The sequence below is a fragment of the Formica exsecta genome, unplaced genomic scaffold (genome assembly GCF_003651465.1).
Source record: "Formica exsecta isolate Colony F162 unplaced genomic scaffold, ASM365146v1 scaffold1136, whole genome shotgun sequence".
Lineage (NCBI taxonomy): Eukaryota > Metazoa > Arthropoda > Insecta > Hymenoptera > Formicidae > Formica > Formica exsecta.
Genome location: NW_021848476.1, coordinates 44,679 through 63,346, shown reverse-complemented (window position 1 = coordinate 63,346; position 18,668 = coordinate 44,679). Strand labels below are relative to the sequence as shown.

At 37.3% G+C, this 18,668-nt stretch overlaps 3 protein-coding genes across 4 annotated transcripts in view; 2 read left to right on the top strand and 1 right to left on the bottom strand.

Annotated features, from left to right (window-relative positions):
• LOC115236983 overlaps positions 1 to 11,378 on the top strand; it is a 17,698-nt gene extending 6,320 nt beyond the window's left edge. The window contains exons 2-3 of the mRNA XM_029809724.1: positions 9,450 to 9,713; positions 9,991 to 11,378. Coding sequence (XP_029665584.1) covers positions 9,450 to 9,713; positions 9,991 to 10,271 — 545 coding nt within the window. The 3' untranslated portion in view covers positions 10,272 to 11,378. The remainder of the gene's footprint in view (positions 1 to 9,449; positions 9,714 to 9,990) is intronic.
• On the bottom strand, positions 10,561 to 13,943 carry LOC115236972 (mRNA-decapping enzyme 1A). The gene is made up of 4 exons (XM_029809715.1): positions 13,562 to 13,943; positions 12,892 to 13,357; positions 12,334 to 12,801; positions 10,561 to 12,244 (listed from the first exon to the last, which is right to left on the bottom strand). Exons 1-4 carry the CDS (start codon positions 13,768 to 13,770, stop codon positions 12,005 to 12,007), a joined length of 1,383 nt encoding a protein of 460 aa, XP_029665575.1. The 5' UTR covers positions 13,771 to 13,943; the 3' UTR covers positions 10,561 to 12,004.
• A 261-nt stretch (positions 13,944 to 14,204) lies between these two features.
• Positions 14,205 to 18,074, top strand: LOC115236994 (peroxisomal membrane protein PEX14). Of its 2 annotated transcripts, none has more exons than XM_029809743.1 (4): positions 14,205 to 14,448; positions 14,597 to 14,920; positions 15,101 to 15,336; positions 16,359 to 18,074. In XM_029809743.1, the coding sequence occupies exons 1-4, from the start codon at positions 14,398 to 14,400 to the stop codon at positions 16,525 to 16,527; spliced, it is 780 nt and encodes a 259-aa protein (XP_029665603.1). In that variant the 5' UTR covers positions 14,205 to 14,397; the 3' UTR covers positions 16,528 to 18,074. The 2 variants fall into 2 exon arrangements, with proteins under 2 accessions (XP_029665603.1, XP_029665593.1); XM_029809733.1 differs by having other exon boundaries at positions 14,225 to 14,296.
• Positions 18,075 to 18,668: the final 594 nt, after the last annotated feature.

Genomic DNA, 18,668 nt, shown 5'->3' with positions numbered 1-18,668 from the left:
TATATATAGTATTTCTCAACCAGTCCATGCATACGTACACACGTATATATATATATATATATATATGTTGTGTGGCGTTACGTACGTACCGTACATAAATATTCCGGGTAACCGTGTGTCTACGTATACACACGGTGTGTCCCGCGAAAAACGATCGCGATTCGGATTCCTGACGATGAGTCTCCGCCTCGTTTCGTCGAATTTCGTTTTGGATACCGCGTTACCTTACGAGGCGATGTCATCAACTTCGCGATAAACACGCGATAGTTTTTTGCTAGAATTATTTGATGTCGGATATATAGACAACCTCGATGCTCTATACGTTCGATGTTTTTGCCGCGACACCCTTGACATGGCTCATTACTGCGTTCTGTCTGCACGCAACAATGACAGACGGAAATGACCATACGGCCGCACATAATCATGAGCGCTCTTGCACACGCATGTCGCGTGTAAAAACGCGCCGAAATGACATTAGTAAGAATCACAATACTTGCCGATAAAGCTCGTTCAATATCTGAATTTTAATCACGCGAGACGTACAATAAGAGACACGATCGTATCTTATGCTAAATCACGCGTAGCGATGCGGACCGTGTCGCAACATGTGGCCCATCTAGTTGAGAGTATCTCAGATTATTCAATCTCAGTAACTTGACTGGTTTTACATTCCACCATTAATTAAAAATTAAATAGCTAACCGTTAATTGAGATGGCGAAATTATGACGGACATAAAAACATAGAAAAATGGACAATGAGTCAACGCGTCGAGTAGCTACGTCCAGATTGAAAGAAATCAACTTTCGACGCGCAAAATTAACGACTCGTTCGATAGCTGTTGATGCAAGCTTTCCATTTAGAGATCGTTAATCGATGTCGGAGAGTCATGTCGACGGCATGCAAACGATTCCGCCAAGGTTCGTCCAAGTATTTCCTACCTATACTCACTCTTTCTTATTGTTAGTGTTTCAGTAGTTATTTAAGGACAGCAAAATTTATGCGCTTGATCTGTTTGCTCCGCCGCGACTGTGCGCGTGTAGGCGAATGACAGGCGTTCCGAGATGCTAATTCATGTAATCCCGATCTCGCTCACTGCTTGTTTACAATTTAGTGCCACTTGCGCCGGCATCATTCCAAGTACCGGAATCGCATAGAGAGACCCTGGATCTTTGTATAATCATTCCGTAAAGCCGTAAAGATTTCTATGTCGAGAAGACATCGTTATACAAGAAACGCGTTGCTTTATAAAAACGTGCATTTTATCGTTCAAATCTATTATATTTTTCCAACAAAAATCGCGATATTAGAAAATTGCCGATTAATAAAATAAAAAATTATATAATATATGTCATATATAAAATTTAATTCTTTCACTGTCAATCGATAATTAAAACGTTAATATCCGATAAAGTGCGATATAGTCCCGTATTTTCTCAGAGTTGATTGTAAAGCCTATGAGAAAAAATTTCTAGAAGCGCATAATAAAACCGTGTGTAGAATCTTTCAAGATATTCGCACCATCGTTCTTAAGATTCGCGTTGAGAAAGCTTCTTTTTCGCGCCGTTCGTTCGACGTTTGCGAAGAGTATGTATCGAGAACAAGGATACTCTGTGAATGAGCGAGTAAACGCTGGAACATGGGCGTGTTTACACAGTAAGGTAGCGGATTTAAATCAAATACGTGCATTTTCTACCGATGAATCAGAAAGCATCGCGAGCAAATATATACGCGATGAAGAAACTCTCTCTTGTAAATCGATTTCAAAGACTTGAAATTATCGGGAGAAAAAACGACTCTCTTCTATATTATTTAAATTTATATTTTTCGTTCGAAAAAGTATGGCGATTATAACGGCGAAATTTATATCGATCCGCAAACTTGTCTCGATTATCGTATATGTATATTTGTACTTCATCATTTTTGTTACCGATTTAATATCTCGTTGACGCGTGATGCTTCGGCTTACGCGCGCATTTCTCGCATCACGTAAACGTAAACGATCACGTATTTGATCTTGCTATAAATGCAGCTGTTTTCGGGGAATGTATATTCTGTTTTATCGAACTTGAAATAATGCGCGGCACAACCGCCCATTAAGTTTGCGTTGCCGAAAAGTAGAATAGAATAATCCAGGAAAAGAATCATTCCCATTGATGTTTATCAAATATATAAGAGTTCCCCTAGAGAATATTTTCGATACATATATTCCTTTCGCCTTTCGGAGCACTCATTTGACGAGATTTCTCACGGTAAACACACAGACAGAGGAAAACTCTTCTTTTCACCCTTTGGCGCCCAAGACGCATTCCACGATATCGCTCATCAAAAATGTACGACAGGACGTAAAATCGCGCGTCACTCTGCGCATAACTACATAACTATATTCGAAGAGACGTTCGCTTTTCGCTATTTACAACCGGCTATCAATCACCGCGCGTGTTATATTCGTGGCATTCGGAATAGACGGACGCGCGCGTTATGTTAATCGGCTCGCTTCTTCGTATGCGACGCGACGCCGGTCGCGTCGCGCACAAGCACGCATGCACGCGTGCATGCGGCATGCATGCATGTGCAACTTGGAGAATCGAGATGCGTCGAATCCAAATGAACGAACGTTGTCGCAATCCGCTGGCTCGGCTAGCAGCTCTGGCGATCAACGAACTTGCGATGCGCGATGACTGACGAGAGCTGAGCGGGATGGAAGATGGAAGAGACGCGCGCGGTCTCGATATGTATGCGTGAGCCAAACTGTCGAAATTTACCAATTTCTACATTCTACATCTACAATTTTTACATTCTAATTTGCTAGCTTCGCACATTGTGATATAAAATCACAAAATTACATACTGCTCCTAGATCAAGATGAGTCTAAACGCTTCACCAACCACTGGACGAAAAGCTCCTCATGGGTGTGTCACCTCTTTCCCGTCGTATAACAAAGACATAAAGTTATAAAGGATCGCAATTGTTTCGGGCGGTTGGCTCGCCCTTTCTTTCCATATAGATTATAGATATTACACACATCTCGTGATGGAAATCAAGATGCTTCGAATTAGTTCGAATATTAATTCCAATTTATACAATCTTGAAAGTCTTGAAAATTTTTTATCTTGATGATCTTGAGCGTCTTGGAAAGTCTTGAATGTTTTAATAAACTAAAAAGAAAAGAGAAAAAGCAAAAAAGTATTGTGATATTATAAATAAATATAACGCATTAACATTAAATTTTATTTAAACAAAAATTATTTATTTGTTACATGCAGAAACAAAATTTTTATCGATATCTGTCGATACATAAGAGATCGAGACGGTGGATCACCCAAGATCTCCAAGATCAATCAAAACTTTCAAGATCTATCGAGACACTTTCAAGATTGTATAACTTGAAATAATATTCGCAAAATATTTCGAAACAGAGAAATGACTCAATTGATTGAAAATTTGCAAAAAATGTAATTGAATGTCCGTCACTATACGCGCCATTGCTCTCGCAATAAATTATTCAATGCTACAGTATAATAGAGTATAAATAATCGAAAAAAAAATATTACACGGTACAACAAACGATGCTATGTTGCGCTTTCATAATCCTCACGATTGCTCGTGCGACGCGCAAATTTGAGATCGCATCGCGCGACACGCATCGGCCGACAATTTGTCTCGCGCAATTAGACCTGCAGTGGCTTGGCATCGTCGGCTGAGCGCCAGCTGATGCTGTTGTTTATTCTCGCTAACTGCGCACGCAAACGAGCGGGGACAAAGGTCTCAAAGGGACATTATACCGCGGGGCGTAACACGCGAGGCGGCACCGCTCCATCTTTTCACCGCTTCCACGACAACCGCGAAACAGGGAAATAAGTAATCAGATATTATCTCTTACCATCAAGATGCGCGCGATGAGATAATATATAACTACAAAATATGCGATCGATCGGAAAACAGACAGACGTGACCGAAGGATAATTTCGTCGCCGATGATTGTCGGTGGAAATGGTCGTTGGCGAGTTAACAACGAAATTCTATGCAATGCGCGATACAAAAATGTTTGTGTGTGTGTAGCATGAAATAAAAACGATGCGTGTAACAGAGAGGATAGCTCCAGTTTCATTGATAGAGCTCGATGAAGCGTGGTCGAATTATTAAGAACGCGATACCGTTTAGTAGCCGTTCGCGTGCACACCTCTGCTCGGCACGCGGCTGCTCGTCTACCTGCTGTCGCGAATATTGACGTATATCTGAATAAAAACGATGCGTGTAACAGAGAGGATAGCTCCAGTTTCATTGATATAGCTCGATGAAGCGTGGTCGAATTATTAGGAACGCGATACCGTTTAGTAGCCGTTCGCGTGCACACCTCGGCACGCGGCTGCTCGTCTACCTACTGTCGCGAATATTGACGTATATCTAATAATATATAACTACAAAATATGCGATCGATCGGAAAACAGACAGACGTGACCGAAGGATAATTTCGTCGCCGATGATTAAACCAACAGACGCTCATATTCGAAAGACGAATCCATTGTCGGTGGAAATGGTCGTTGGTCGAATACACTTCTCAACACGACGCACACGTTATGATTCAAAGTTTAATTAACCCGAACCTCGAGCTAATCACGCGCGCGTTCGGCGAGCGATAATCAAAGGTGGATTGCGGTGAGTTGGCTTTGCAAAAAAAAAAAAAAGAAAAAAAAACACGAAAATTATCATAAAAAGCCCCGTGTTCTTCAAGGACCAACGCATGTAATTTGGAGCAATTTGGCAATTGCATATAATTGATGAGGATGCCTTTTACTCGCCGATGGACCGCTCGCGTCGCGTCCGCGTATCCGCAGTTAAGTAGGGCTAATCACCAGGTTGCCAAGGTTCTCGGGAACATCAAGAACCTGTCTTCTAGCGCCGAAATGTCGGGACCGCGTATATACTTACGCCAATCCCCATACTATATTCGGTCGGAGCCTTATTAAAACATATAACTTTGATATGGTATATAAAATTTTGATAGGATGGTTTACGTTGTGGATTAAAGCCTGCTAATATCGTTTTCGGCATTCAGTCTGCCGAACTTATAAAAATAACGCAGCGTCTATATTCGGTGTCAACGAGCGCGAGGGGCGAGAAGCAACCCCTTTCTGACATTACACAGCCAATTGGCCACCCTACCGCTTGGTGCACCTCTCTCTCTCTCTCTCTCTCTCTCTCTCTCTCTCTCTCTCTCTCTTCAGTTTATGGAATGGCAGGGCCCCCGGAGAGAGACCCTCCGCCTACTTCCCAGAAACAAGGACCACGGCTCCCCATTGTTCTTGCTAATTGCCACCCCGCTGTAACCGTCCGGACAGCGTCCACCCGCTTCCCGGATCGTTTTAAGCCTTCTCCCCCGCTCCTCCTTCCTAATAACGGTTCGGATAGCTCGGCTCGATAGTTACAAGTCCCAACGCAAATACCACCTTCGGTACTGCACCTTTGTGAAACGGAAATTGGCCGAAAGCCGGGCGAGCGGGATCGTTCGAATTGTCCCACGCCCCTCTCGTCTCTTGCCCCGAAGGGAGGTTCGTTTACCGCATAGCGAAAATATTTTACCTGTTATTCTCTCTCTCTTCTTTAAACGATGCGTTCTAGAAAGTTATAGGAAGTTACTACCGTAGTGATGATTCCCGCGGCGTTGATCTGACGCATTTTCACAAATATGACGAAAACATTTTTCTTTCTTTTGTAATATTGATAGTAGCGGAGATATTTATTTTTCGCAAGATTGCTTCTTTTTGAGCGCCTACAACAGATAATTACATGTATATATATAAAATGCCAATTAATAATTTATAGCAATTCTGAATAAAATTGATTTAAAAATTATAATAATAATAATAATAAATAGAAAATAGAAAAAGAATATATATATATAAAGAAATGAAATTAAAAGCCGATAAGTGGAAAAATTATCTGAAAATAATTATTCTCGATGTAATTACAAAATGGATATCCTATTATATCTTATTTTTAAAGAATTATTACGATTGACAAATTTATTCGACCACTGATCAGTCCCAGCATCGCTTCAACAAGAGAGACCTGCTCCCTTCTAATCTAAATTATGCGTGCTGCAAAATTTTAATATTCTTCAAATTTTTTTCACGGTTATGACAAGATCATCGAATGGCTCATATGATTGTACGCATGTGATTTTCGAATCGCGAGCGCTCATGTCTCTCAACAAAAATTTCTCATGATCCGCTGACGACGACGAGTTCCTTCGACGAACGGACCGGTCCTCTTCATCGCCAGCGCTCTTTCGGCCACTCCTTTCGTCTCTCCACGTGATGCTGATGAGCCGTCTGTCCCTTTTTCCCTTTTCGCATAACTTTGCGAGTTCATAACCCATCCGCTTGTAGGTACGAACAGGTGTCTCGCGGTCGCTAGGTCGTCCGCGTATTCGTCGGACGTGATTCTCGATCCCAGCTCATCTTTCTTTTTCGATCTGCGAGTCGTTTATAATTCTCACCGCTACCATAATATTCCTAATGGAACATATCCGCCGTATTTCTTTCTTCGCGAATACGTAACGAAAAAAAAAATGAAGAAAATAGAAAAAGAATATATATATATAAAGAAATGAAATTAAAAGCCGATAAGTGGAAAAATTATCTGAAAATAATTATTCTCGATGTAATTACAAAATGGATATCCTATTATATCTTATTTTTAAAGAATTATTACGATTGACAAATTTATTCGACCACTGATCAGTCCCAGCATCGCTTCAACAAGAGAGACCTGCTCCCTTCTAATCAAAATTATGCGTGCTGCAAAATTTTAATATTCTTCAAATTTTTTTCACGGTTATGACAAGATCATCGAATGGCTCATATGATTGTACGCATGTGATTTTCGAATCGCGAGCGCTCATGTCTCTCAACAAAAATTTCTCATGATCCGCTGACGACGACGAGTTCCTTCGACGAACGGACCGGTCCTCTTCATCGCCAGCGCTCTTTCGGCCACTCCTTTCGTCTCTCCACGTGATGCTGATGAGCCGTCTGTCCCTTTTTCCCTTTTCGCATAACTTTGCGAGTTCATAACCCATCCGCTTGTAGGTACGAACAGGTGTCTCGCGGTCGCTAGGTCGTCCGCGTATTCGTCGGACGTGATTCTCGATCCCAGCTCATCTTTCTTTTTCGATCTGCGAGTCGTTTATAATTCTCACCGCTACCATAATATTCCTAATGGAACATATCCGCCGTATTTCTTTCTTCGCGAATACGTAACGAAAAAAAAAATGAAATGCCAATATCTGACGATCCAGGTCGTCCGCGTATTCGTCGGACGTGATTCTCGATCCCAGCTCATCTTTCTTTTTCGATCTGCGAGTCGTTTATAATTCTCACCGCTACCATAATATTCCTAATGGAACATCTCCGCCGTATTTCTTTCTTCGCGAATACGTAACGAAAAAAAAAAAAAATGAAATGCCAATATCTGACGATCTGGCTTCGTTGATCACTTGACCAAGCAATTTCGAAATCGCTGCAATGATTCGCACACAAACGTCGATCGATATCCCAAAAAATTGGAGGGGATTTCAGTTCCGGAGGAGCCCCTCGACCTCCCGCTGCTTTCCCCCTTTCCCTTTTTTTTTTTTTTTTTATTTTAAACGCGCGCGCACGCACACATGTACGGGATTGTCTTCCGAGTGCCTCTTCTTTCGAGTCTCTTTTCAGAAGCTACTGTTTCTTATTACGACTCAACTATACAGTAACAATTTCTCAATACGTTTCTTTGAAAAGTATGCCTATTCAACAATTATTGCACGAAAAAAAAAAAAATCAAAGCTAAAAGAATTACCAGGGTGTCTACTCTCAAATCTTGTAAAAAAATTCCTTGAAAATTCTCTAATCTTCCAGATATTTTTGTTCAAAATTCCAGGTAACGAGAATATTTTAAAAATTTCTTGGTGCAACTTTTGAAAATATTTTTTTTTTTATTGTACGTGTTTTTTAATGTTTTTCACTCATAAGAAGGAAAAATATAGAGCCACTTAAGTTTTAAATACTAGATTCGCAAATGTATTGAAAAAAGCTGAATAACTTGTATAAGATCAACATTTTTCACTTGCATAACATTTCCCTCCATTTTTTTATCATTAAAAATTATAATAAGAAATATGTACTGCATATTTAATATTTTGTTAAGATATTGAAATGTATATAATAACGAATGTTGAAACGAAGGAAAGGTTTCATCATCAAGATATGCACATTTAACAGGAGAACATACCGAGAAACTGAAACTATATACTTGCGACTTCACAGAGTCTACGTGTAATTTTCCAATTCGCGAAATACGTAATCGCCGCGATGGTATCGTCTCAAGTGGCCCTATTCTTTGTCTCCCGCGTTATTTGGCGCAGAGTTGCTTCAAGAAAGAAGGAGACGAGATACGCGCGGCAGCGCCGCATGCCTCTCTCCATATATCCTCTCCACTTTAATCTTTCTTTTGTGACTCGGCTGTTTTAGCGTTTTTTATTCCCCGATGAGAGTTGGTGGACCCCGACAGGCCGCGAACGAAGAGAGGGCCGGCGCTCGCTGGCGAAGGGAGAGCAGGATAAAGAGAAGAGAGACGGAGGCAGGCAGCAAGACACATCGCTGCGGGCTTATTAGCAAGAAACCAGTGGGGAAAGACGAGGTCGCGAGGGGGAATCGGCAAGATGGTTAGAGCCGGGGGTTGGGGCAAACGAAGCCGAGCATGCTCGCGGATAAAGATGGCCTCGCAATATCATAATAAACGTATCTCGTCTCTCTATCTCTCTTTCTCTTTTTCCTCCTCTTTCTCTTCCTTTATCTCGTACGGTTTTCATTAACGCAGTCGCGTCGGGGATGCGGCCACCCTCGTTGTGTGCTGGTACAAAATTTTTCTGGCGCTGTCAGACTTCTCGTTCGAAATCTCGGTAAAGACAACTTCTCCCCTCCTTGCGAACGATTTATATGCGCGCTTCAAGAGAGCTTTGAGAAATTGGATAGTTCAGATCCTCTCGACTTTCTGAAAGTGACTAAATCACTTTATCGTTCATTTAAAAAAATAATCGCGACAATAGTACAACAGAATTCTTAAGCCTAACAAAATTAAAAAGCGCTAAATATATATTCGAATACATCGAAAAATATTTGGAGTTTAATCTCTATTGTTTTTTTTTTTTTTTTTTTTTTTTTTTTTTTTTTTTTTAATGTAATACATTTGCAAAATTATCCGAACTGGAATAATTGAAATGTCTGAAAAATTTTATACCTCGTCTCAATCTCACGCGCGGCTTTTTTCATTTCTGACTTATATAACGCGCATATCTAGATATTCGTATATATGTATATTTCTTCATTTTTCAATTATTCCATTCAACATTCGATTTTAAAAGTATTTCATTGTGAGATTACCGTATCGGTCTTTTTTCTTCTTTCAGATTCTTCAAAAGTGGGAGAAGTGAGATGCTACTGCAATAAACCGGAATGCGTTCCTCAAGGGTATATGTGTCGCGGTAGAGGATGCTTCACAGAGTTACCATCAAGCGCGAACGCGCCGCTCTCGAGAGCGGAACACAGCGGTTGTCTGGACGAAAGCTTCAAAAATCGCCAATGCCCCGCAGGATACCTCTGCTGCGACCAGGATCTCTGCAACCATGTGGATAATCCTGCAATGAGAAACAGACTCAATAAGACTCTACGAGGTTCGATACAATCGCTCTCTTTCTCTCTCTCTGCGCGTGTTTAGCGTACCGTTCTCATCATTCCTGTCATGTTTCGATCATTGCAATGTAATATCTTGATTCGTCCAATAGTTAGATATCACCACGTGCGATTAGAATCTTGCTTTATTCTCGCACAATATCAATCGAATTAAACATATTTTTTTTATCGAAAGTACCTTTCTAAATTTACAGAGAATATACTCGTCAATTGCTTCTCGACTCTCTAATTCGTTGCTCATTTATAATATCGTTGTAGCGATGATCAGCGATGAGCGAGCATACTTGGCGCCATTACATCCGAACAGTCAGGACGAAGGTCAGGATGGAGGCCAGGATGGAGGCCAGGCGACGGTCCGTTGGTTTCCGAGTGCGATCATCGTGGCTATCTGCGGATTCGTCGCCCTGCTGATCATCTCCAGTCTGGCTGTCAGATGGCTCCATCCCATGCCGCCGCAAAATACAAACAAGTTTGTGCCGTGTAGGACATCCGACAACGGACCGCCCTTACTTGGACCACCGAAAGTGCCTCTGGTTTAAGAAATTCCGCGCGATCCAAAGACGAAGTTTCTCGACGAAGGTGTTCGAAATAATAGTTTAATTAGTAAAGCTGAATTTAGTATATGACTCACGGACAATCGGGAGTTGTGCCATATACGTATACTTGTGTAGCGGAGGAATGCCGTGCATTCGTATATTAGAATCTTGATCGCGGTAGATATATACTTTGGATAAAATTACTTTACAATAAATAGTAATCTTATCCCAATATTTAACTTTGTTTCAACTCCATTAATTTCTTACGGTATGTGTTTTTTTTTTTTTTTTAATACACAAGTATGCAGGTTTCTGCGAGATTTTATAGAGATGCGCCGGAGTCATATACTAAAAGAGTCCAGCCATAAGGCTATCTAGAAAGCTAGCGGGCCGTCGGAGGCCCCACTTGGCTGTGAATTTTACGAAGAAAGCAACTATTGTAAATTATATCGTAACGATTAGTACGTATTTTACTTGTTGCATTTCCTCGAAACGTCGTCGCGGCGGCGTGAGATCTAAGAGTGAGAACGAGGAGTCGAGACTTTGACACCCTCTAAACATGACATTACGCGACAATACAGTGCATACAGTTTCTGTGTCGTTGTAAGATTGTAAATATAGATATATGTACCTATATATGTATTTTTTATCATATTGAATTTGACGATGTTGCTCGAATTACGATGTAACTCGCGTGAGCGCGATCTGTTAACGTTGCAATCATCGTGAATTCTTGTTCCCTATGTAAACAATTATTATACATAATTTTTATTTACAAAATAGTAGCCCTCGAGTAAAGTAAGAGGAAAGACTACATTTCACAAATTATCTCGTAACGGGAAATAAATTTGTACAATAATTGACATAATTTTGTTGTGCCGTTGCGACTTCAGTCAAAACCATTAAATTTGTGAAAGAGAGCATACTTTTTAGGAACTTAACTATATGATTTTAAGCGTATTCCGTATAAGCACTATATTGTGATATATAGTACACGACGTAATGATGACTAAATAAATATATGTAGAGATCTGTCTAAATTTTGTTTTACATTGTGTTACGTGTGAGAAGCGAAGAAAAAAAAATCAAAGTAAAGTGTATTTTTAAGCGTCTTCTCGATGTATCATGTTTTGTCTCTATTTATTTGTTCCTTTTCATTGATAACATATACATACCATATTGGTATCCGGTATATATAGAGGAAGGATACGTCATTACTCTATAAAATAAGTGTTCCGTTTGACCAACTCAGAATATGATATCGTGCGATTTTAATCTCATAAAAGACGCGCATGTAATATAAACGTTTTGGCATCACAGTCTAAAAAATGTTCATTACTTTTCTCGTATATATCATTCAATTTGTTGCACAAACTTCTCACTCATTACATGTTTCGTTTCACGGATCACATTGTTTTTTTACTCTGTTCCAAAAAAGGTGCATTGCTTTATAAAAATACTGTTCAGGGTATTATACTGTATCGCTTTCTATTCCTGTATTTGTTTTCTAATCCTCGGCCAGAAAAGAAATGTTCCTTTCCTTTAAAAGAAGCGCTTTTCATCATCTCAAGTCAAGTTAAATTTCCAGCGTGAAATTACGCGTCTTGTCGTCTATATATGTATGTACATGCACATGTAACATAGAAATATCGAGATTTAGTTTAATTGTTTATCAGTCACAACCCACATAACATGGGTTTTTCCGGAATAATATTACAATAATAAATGTTATCGTTTTAGGAAAGTATCTCTCCGAATGATTTGACATAGGCCTCGTGAAGTTTGTTGATAAAATCCGGATCACTTTTTAAGAGATAATTGAACGCTTGTAAAAGCTGATTTCTCGTCAACGGTTCTAATGGTCTGCTTAAAGGCTCGGGTGGACTGGGAGCAGCAAACATTACGGGAGGTATTAACGCTGGCGCCGATCCTCTTCCTGACAACGTTGGCGCTGCCGGAATAATGTCGTCCGATAACTAGATCAAATAGAAGAAGCGAGAATTAAAATATGCATATATATTTAATAAATTCAAGATAGATTACGGAATTTTTTAACATTTCTTACTGTGCTTCCGGAGGCGTGAGCAAATAATGACGCAAGCGGATTAGCATTGCTGGTATTGGTGATGTTTGAAGCTTGATGATTTCTTAAAGTAGACGACGTTGGTGTATTGGTTGGGGATTGTATCCTGAGGAATCCAGTTGTTCCGTTCGAGTCGTTAACGCTCTGAGTTACAGGTAGCGGTAGATCTTGCGAGATCGGCGCCGACGTGGACATTACGGACTCTTGTTGGGAAGTCGGTTTGTTCCGCCTTTTAGATCTGTTCGCCGCAGAAATCATCGTCGGTTGCGACTGATGAGTAGTGGGCTGCGGCGTTATAGATCTCTGTTTCTCGATATGTTTCTCAATATGTTCTAAAGTGTGCGCCGCGGGATAGGACATTAAACGCGCGAGTAGAGGTTTAGTCGACTCGACTACAACAGTCGCTCCCGAAGTAGGTTGATCGCCTGGCTTAAATTGCCCAGTGTTCACCTGGCCGACAATATATTTACAAGCAATGAATAAAGAATCGAATACACGTTTTGCTCTAAAGTAGAGCGAGTAAGATACGATACTACTAACCTTAGCCTTAGCAAAGAAATCCATTACACTTTGCGAAGTGACGTCAGGTCCTAAGGGAGCGGATAACGAACCAGAAATATTGTCGGTCGTTGGTGTAACCAACGGAGACTTCGATCCGATTATCGCGTTACCGCTATCGCCACCGCCACCTCCCTCACCCCCACCGACTCTGCTTGTGTTAAAGTCTTCTTGCGCCTTGCTGAGCATACTGAATATATCCACGTTGTTTACATTAGGTCCTAAGATTTTCTTATTTTTATTTTGCGGCTTGCTATTGATCTTGCGACTTTCTTCGCATTCCTTCAAAAGTTTGTTCAACATGCTTGCAATACGAATGCACTCCTCTTTTTCATAAAACCAAATACCATAGATGTTGCATCTGGAATTTCTATATAGCAGAAATGGTTCCTGCAGTTGCAAATCCAAACCTGGAGCGACTGGTTCTACTAGATTGTTCGTGTTTAATCTGCAACAGATATCATTTTCCTTTTTCTGACATATGATTACATATATTATCAATATTACTAAAAAAGAAAAGTATAAATAGAAAGATGCAAGAAAGATATTGTAAAAGTTGGATTAAAATAGTTTGCGAATCTTTCGAGTAAACCATTTGCGACATAACGCGTTATATACTAAATTTTCTCATTAATATTGAAATGAATGCTACCTGTTCATTATGAGAATACTGTTGTATGGCTCGCCGTTTCTTGAATAGAGAAATAGAGCGCCCTCGATGTCGGTCTTTTCCCATTCGTTCTCGTCTCCGTTGAATGTATATAGAGCGACATGGGTCGCGGTCTCCAGGATATCCTTGACGTAAGGGTCGACTCGTTTTAACGCAGCCACGTTCATCCTCAGTTCAGTTCGATCCGTCATGACGATGATGATTGCTGAGATTACGACACGAGGGGCCCGAGTAAATCAGTAGCTTAGCGTAAGCGTATGGTCTTCACCACCTTTCGGCCGATCGCACCAGTCACGGAGAGTCGTATTTTCAAATAACGTAAGCAGCTGCTTCTGCAATAAACGCCATATTAGATTTTCAAGTTGATACGATTGTGACGCTAAGGAGTTCGCCAAGTGTTCGAAAGATGGCACGGCGGCGCCATTTTTTGTTTTTCTTTCCTTCTTGCTCTCATTTTTTTTCTTTTTTTTTAAATATACTTATCCGTGATTGCAACATTTTTTATCAAAACAAAAATTTCTTGTAATATAACACGTGTTCTGCATTATTGACAGTCACAAATCATAAAATTCGGTTTCAAGAAAAGCGAGAATGAGTCTAGATAGCGTTTTATCGATTATAATTTATAATTGATCATCCTCCCGCGCAGTCGCATGTCGTATGCGCTGGGATAGCTGGGATTGTTTATCACGGACGAACAGTCGCGGACAGAAAAATGTGATTTGCAGTTTAGTAATGTAGGACTAGGACAGAGTAATGCCGTTTTAATTATAAATATATAATAAAAGTCGAACGCGCGCGGTCGAAGACTAATCAGAATGACCAATCAAGATACAAATAATAATGCTCTTTCATTACGGGAGAGTCTAGTAAGTTATCACAAAAATCAGCACAGGTTACATAAAAGTAAAAAATAATTATTTCGCGCATCAGTAATTACTTCGTAGATTTATGCATGCGCGCGTATAGTAAAGTTTCACTTATTCCTTTGTTTTAATGTAAATTTGTATTTTAAAGGTGAAAACGGCAGTACAGTTTCTACAAAATCCCAAAGTGTCATCGAGTCCGTTAATGCAAAAGCAAGAATTTCTTAAAAGAAAAGGCCTGACGGATGAAGAGATTAAAACAGCTTTCAAGCTAGCATCTGTTGACAATACGGCCGATCGCAATGCTCTTCAGAATCAGAATCCGTACACCGCTATACAAATGTCACAAGGACCTATCTATCCATATCATCCGACAAATGTTTACCAATTGACACTTTTGCAAAAAGTCAAAGATATCTTTAATGTGACTGCATTTATTGGCGCAACAGCATATTTTGTCTATTGGCTTTATAAGGTATTTTATATAGCGCAAAGAAATTAGTATAACTGATTTTATATAAGATATTGTGAAAAGTTTCTAACAATTTTGCATTTCCTCTTACCATTTCTGTATTTTAATATGCAAAATAAGAAGAATAGGATAATATCTCATTTATCTTACATTAATCAAACATGACGCTTTCTAATTTTGCAGAAATTTATAGAATCCTTTTTATTTGGTCGAAAAAAGAAGAGCACCGTAGAAGACAGGATAATCGAATTAGATAAGACCGTTCAAGATTCCATGAAAGAAATGAAAGCCTCAATTTTAAAGATGGAAAGTGAGGTGCAAAAATTGACTCAGCATCAAGCATTGGATCCTACTATTCCACAATTGGTGCATGAACTGAAGCAAGATTTGTCTAGTCTAAAAGCTTTACTTTTATCAAGGTATATCCAATTTCTTTGTGTTCTTATATTGTTTCTTCGGTATTAATAAACAGAATGTCCCATTTTAAATTTGGAAACATAATCTATCAATATCAATAATTTTGTTTGTATTATTAATTTCGATTCTGTCTTTCCGAGTTCTTTCCTTGAACGTGAAATATTCGGAATGTATATTTTTTTTGTATATGTATGTTCTAACAAAATAAATATGTAAAATTTACTTTTTCTAAGAGGACAAATCAATTGGCATAACTGTTATTATTGGATTGAACATTATTCATATTAGCATCTTGTTCCAGATCAAAATTAGTGATCTTTTAATGTGTGATATTATTAATGGATACATCATTGATCCATACATTTCGGATTCTCCAGTTCTGATCCCTCAAAACTATTTAATTTTTATTTAAAATATTTTTCGATATAATAAATGGTTTCAAGGATATTCACATGCATGATTTAAAATAGGACAGTCTGTATATCACAGATAATAATGTATATAGGTCAGTAATAGCAATTTATTGCCATACAATGAGATTATTTCATTTAGACATTATTTGCCATTTTGCTCTCGTATGTAGTATTTGCTTATATTAAGATAATTCTTTTTACAAGAGATCAATCATCGTCACAACCTCACACTTCACACACTCATGTACATGTACAATTTTTATTCAAAATTGTTTAAAAAATTGATACTTGCGCGTTTGGATGCCCTGATAATTTTTTTAAAAAACAAGAGTTTTATATGGTTTTACAAAATACAGCTTTAAAATATATCAATAAATTTGTGCTTTTCCTCATCTTATATCTATTTTTGACCAATTGCGCTCTTGAATCAATCTTTTATTGTAAACGGTTTTCTGATTAGATTATATATGTACACACATATCTTCTCATATTCATCTATGTAATACACGAGAAAAATTAATTTTAAATTTCAAATTTTTACAAATTAATCTATAATATTATCTATAATTATATCTATTATCTATTACTAATTTTCAACATGTTTAAATTAGGAAACAGTTTCCTAGTGCCCCTGCTTCTATTCCACCATGGCAGTTGGATACAACAAACGTAAGTCAAGAAAAGGCAACTGAACGAGAGGATGATGCTGGAAGTGGAAGTAGTACCAATAATTCAGATAGTTCTTTGGAAATGATCCGAGAAGACCCGCCCAAAGAATAAATTTAGGAATTTCGTATATCATATAATCAGATATAACGATATTTTTCAATGTACGATATACTCTGCATAATATGTTGAAACGGATGATGGTTTTTCAATATTATACTGTATTCAAAATATATTATTTTTAAAATCAAAAGGTATCTGTTTTCAATCTATTGTCAAAAATAGATACCTTTTTTATTTAAAATCAAAGATGTGTTATTTTTATACAAATAGAATTATATAGGGTTTTTAATAAAAACGGTTCAGGATTAGAAAGAATTCTGTGAAAAGAACCTTTTCTTTTTTAACATCCTATATACTGATAGCTGAAATATATATTTTTAGTAAAATTCGTGATTTTCTGAATGTTTTAATATCAACCATTACAAAGAATACCTTTGAAGAGAGGTTCGTGATAAAATCATAAAACAGTTTTATATATTAGTTGTGTCGCCTTTGTTACAATAAGATGAGGAACAAATTGGTCGAATAAATATATTGAATGAATGGGGATAATGGCATATTTCCTTGCTTACAAATTTAATAAAATATATTCTTTGTATAAGATCTAAACAGTGTTTATAATTTTTTACTTTGATACTTTATACCATCACTGTACAAATATAAGATAAATAGGAAGAAAATATATATAATTAAAAATTAATGATTTTTGAAAAGTTTTCAGATGATTAGAGGGAATGATTTTGATTTTTTAATTGCGGGATTTATGGTAATTAATGAATATATTCTACAAATATTTACATAATATGTAAGAAACTTTTTTTGTAGATTTGTAAGAATCAGGTTGTTTCATGTGAAGACAAATCAAATGTAACAATTTGCCAGGAAATAAGATTGTAAAATTAACTGCTTAATATTTTATGTAAACATCATGGTATTTTAATCTCGAGTTAAATCGGAGATAGTCACAATACAAAGTACCATACTAAAGAATCTCAAATTTTATATCAAAGATGAACTTTTGTGTCACATTAATATCACAAACTGAAAAACTCGTGTATTTTTACATTATAGTACTTGTCCACATCCGTGTCACAAACTTATAGATACGCACGTGTATATGTATACGTGTGTCGAGATATAATTTTATTGAATAAATAGATGTTAACATTATTTCCATTCAGAATATTATATGCATTGCCCATGGATCGTATCTTGAGAGAATGATTGATTATTATATACAACAGAAAGAGCAATTCTATAATACACAAAATAGAAAATATTTAAATAAAAAACTTTCTTTATTGGGAAATGATTGATGTTATTAGATCTTATGTGCATGGGCATATTATTCTTTTTTGAAAGATTGTACGAACAAATCGATTTTACATTTATATATAAATGCATATGTATGCATATATATATATGTACATATATGTAAATATTTTTTAGATGGAATCTACATATATTTCGTAACTTATATTATATATCGATCATTCATACAAAAATCAGTCGCACTGCATTAAATACATTCCGAGTAATATGTACAAATTGTATAATGTCTGATATTATTATTATATGATTAAATGAGCGAACGAAGTACACAGGAGTGTATGTGTGTTATATGTTGCGAGTTCATTATCTCCATACAAAGAGAACTCGTGACATGCGATTCATCGACCCTCTTCCTTTTTGCGAGCATAAAGCAACTAATTTATGCAATCCAATAATATATAAGGAGAAAGTGCATTTCTTTTTTTTTTTTAAATATAAGAAAATTTGGTCACAAAGTTTCGATAAAACATACAAACATATTTATCGAATATAGCTATAACAACTGAACATTAAGTTTTTAGATTGTAAGATTTTTTATCTCTTTGTTGCATAATTTTAAATATCAATAATTAAAGAAAATGATACAGTGCAATATTATATATAGCATCATATATAAATCGTATATACATATATACTGTCCATATAGTAAGTATATAATATACTAACAATTTTATATATATATAATAAGAATATAATATAATCATGTAGCATAGTTTATATATAACGAATTTATTATAGTTAAAGTTTTATTATAAAATAATACAAATTTAAATATAACACATATATACAATTAAAGAAAATGTTATAAATTGCAACACTTTCTCTTTTATATAGGATTTATATATAACATCTGTTTGATT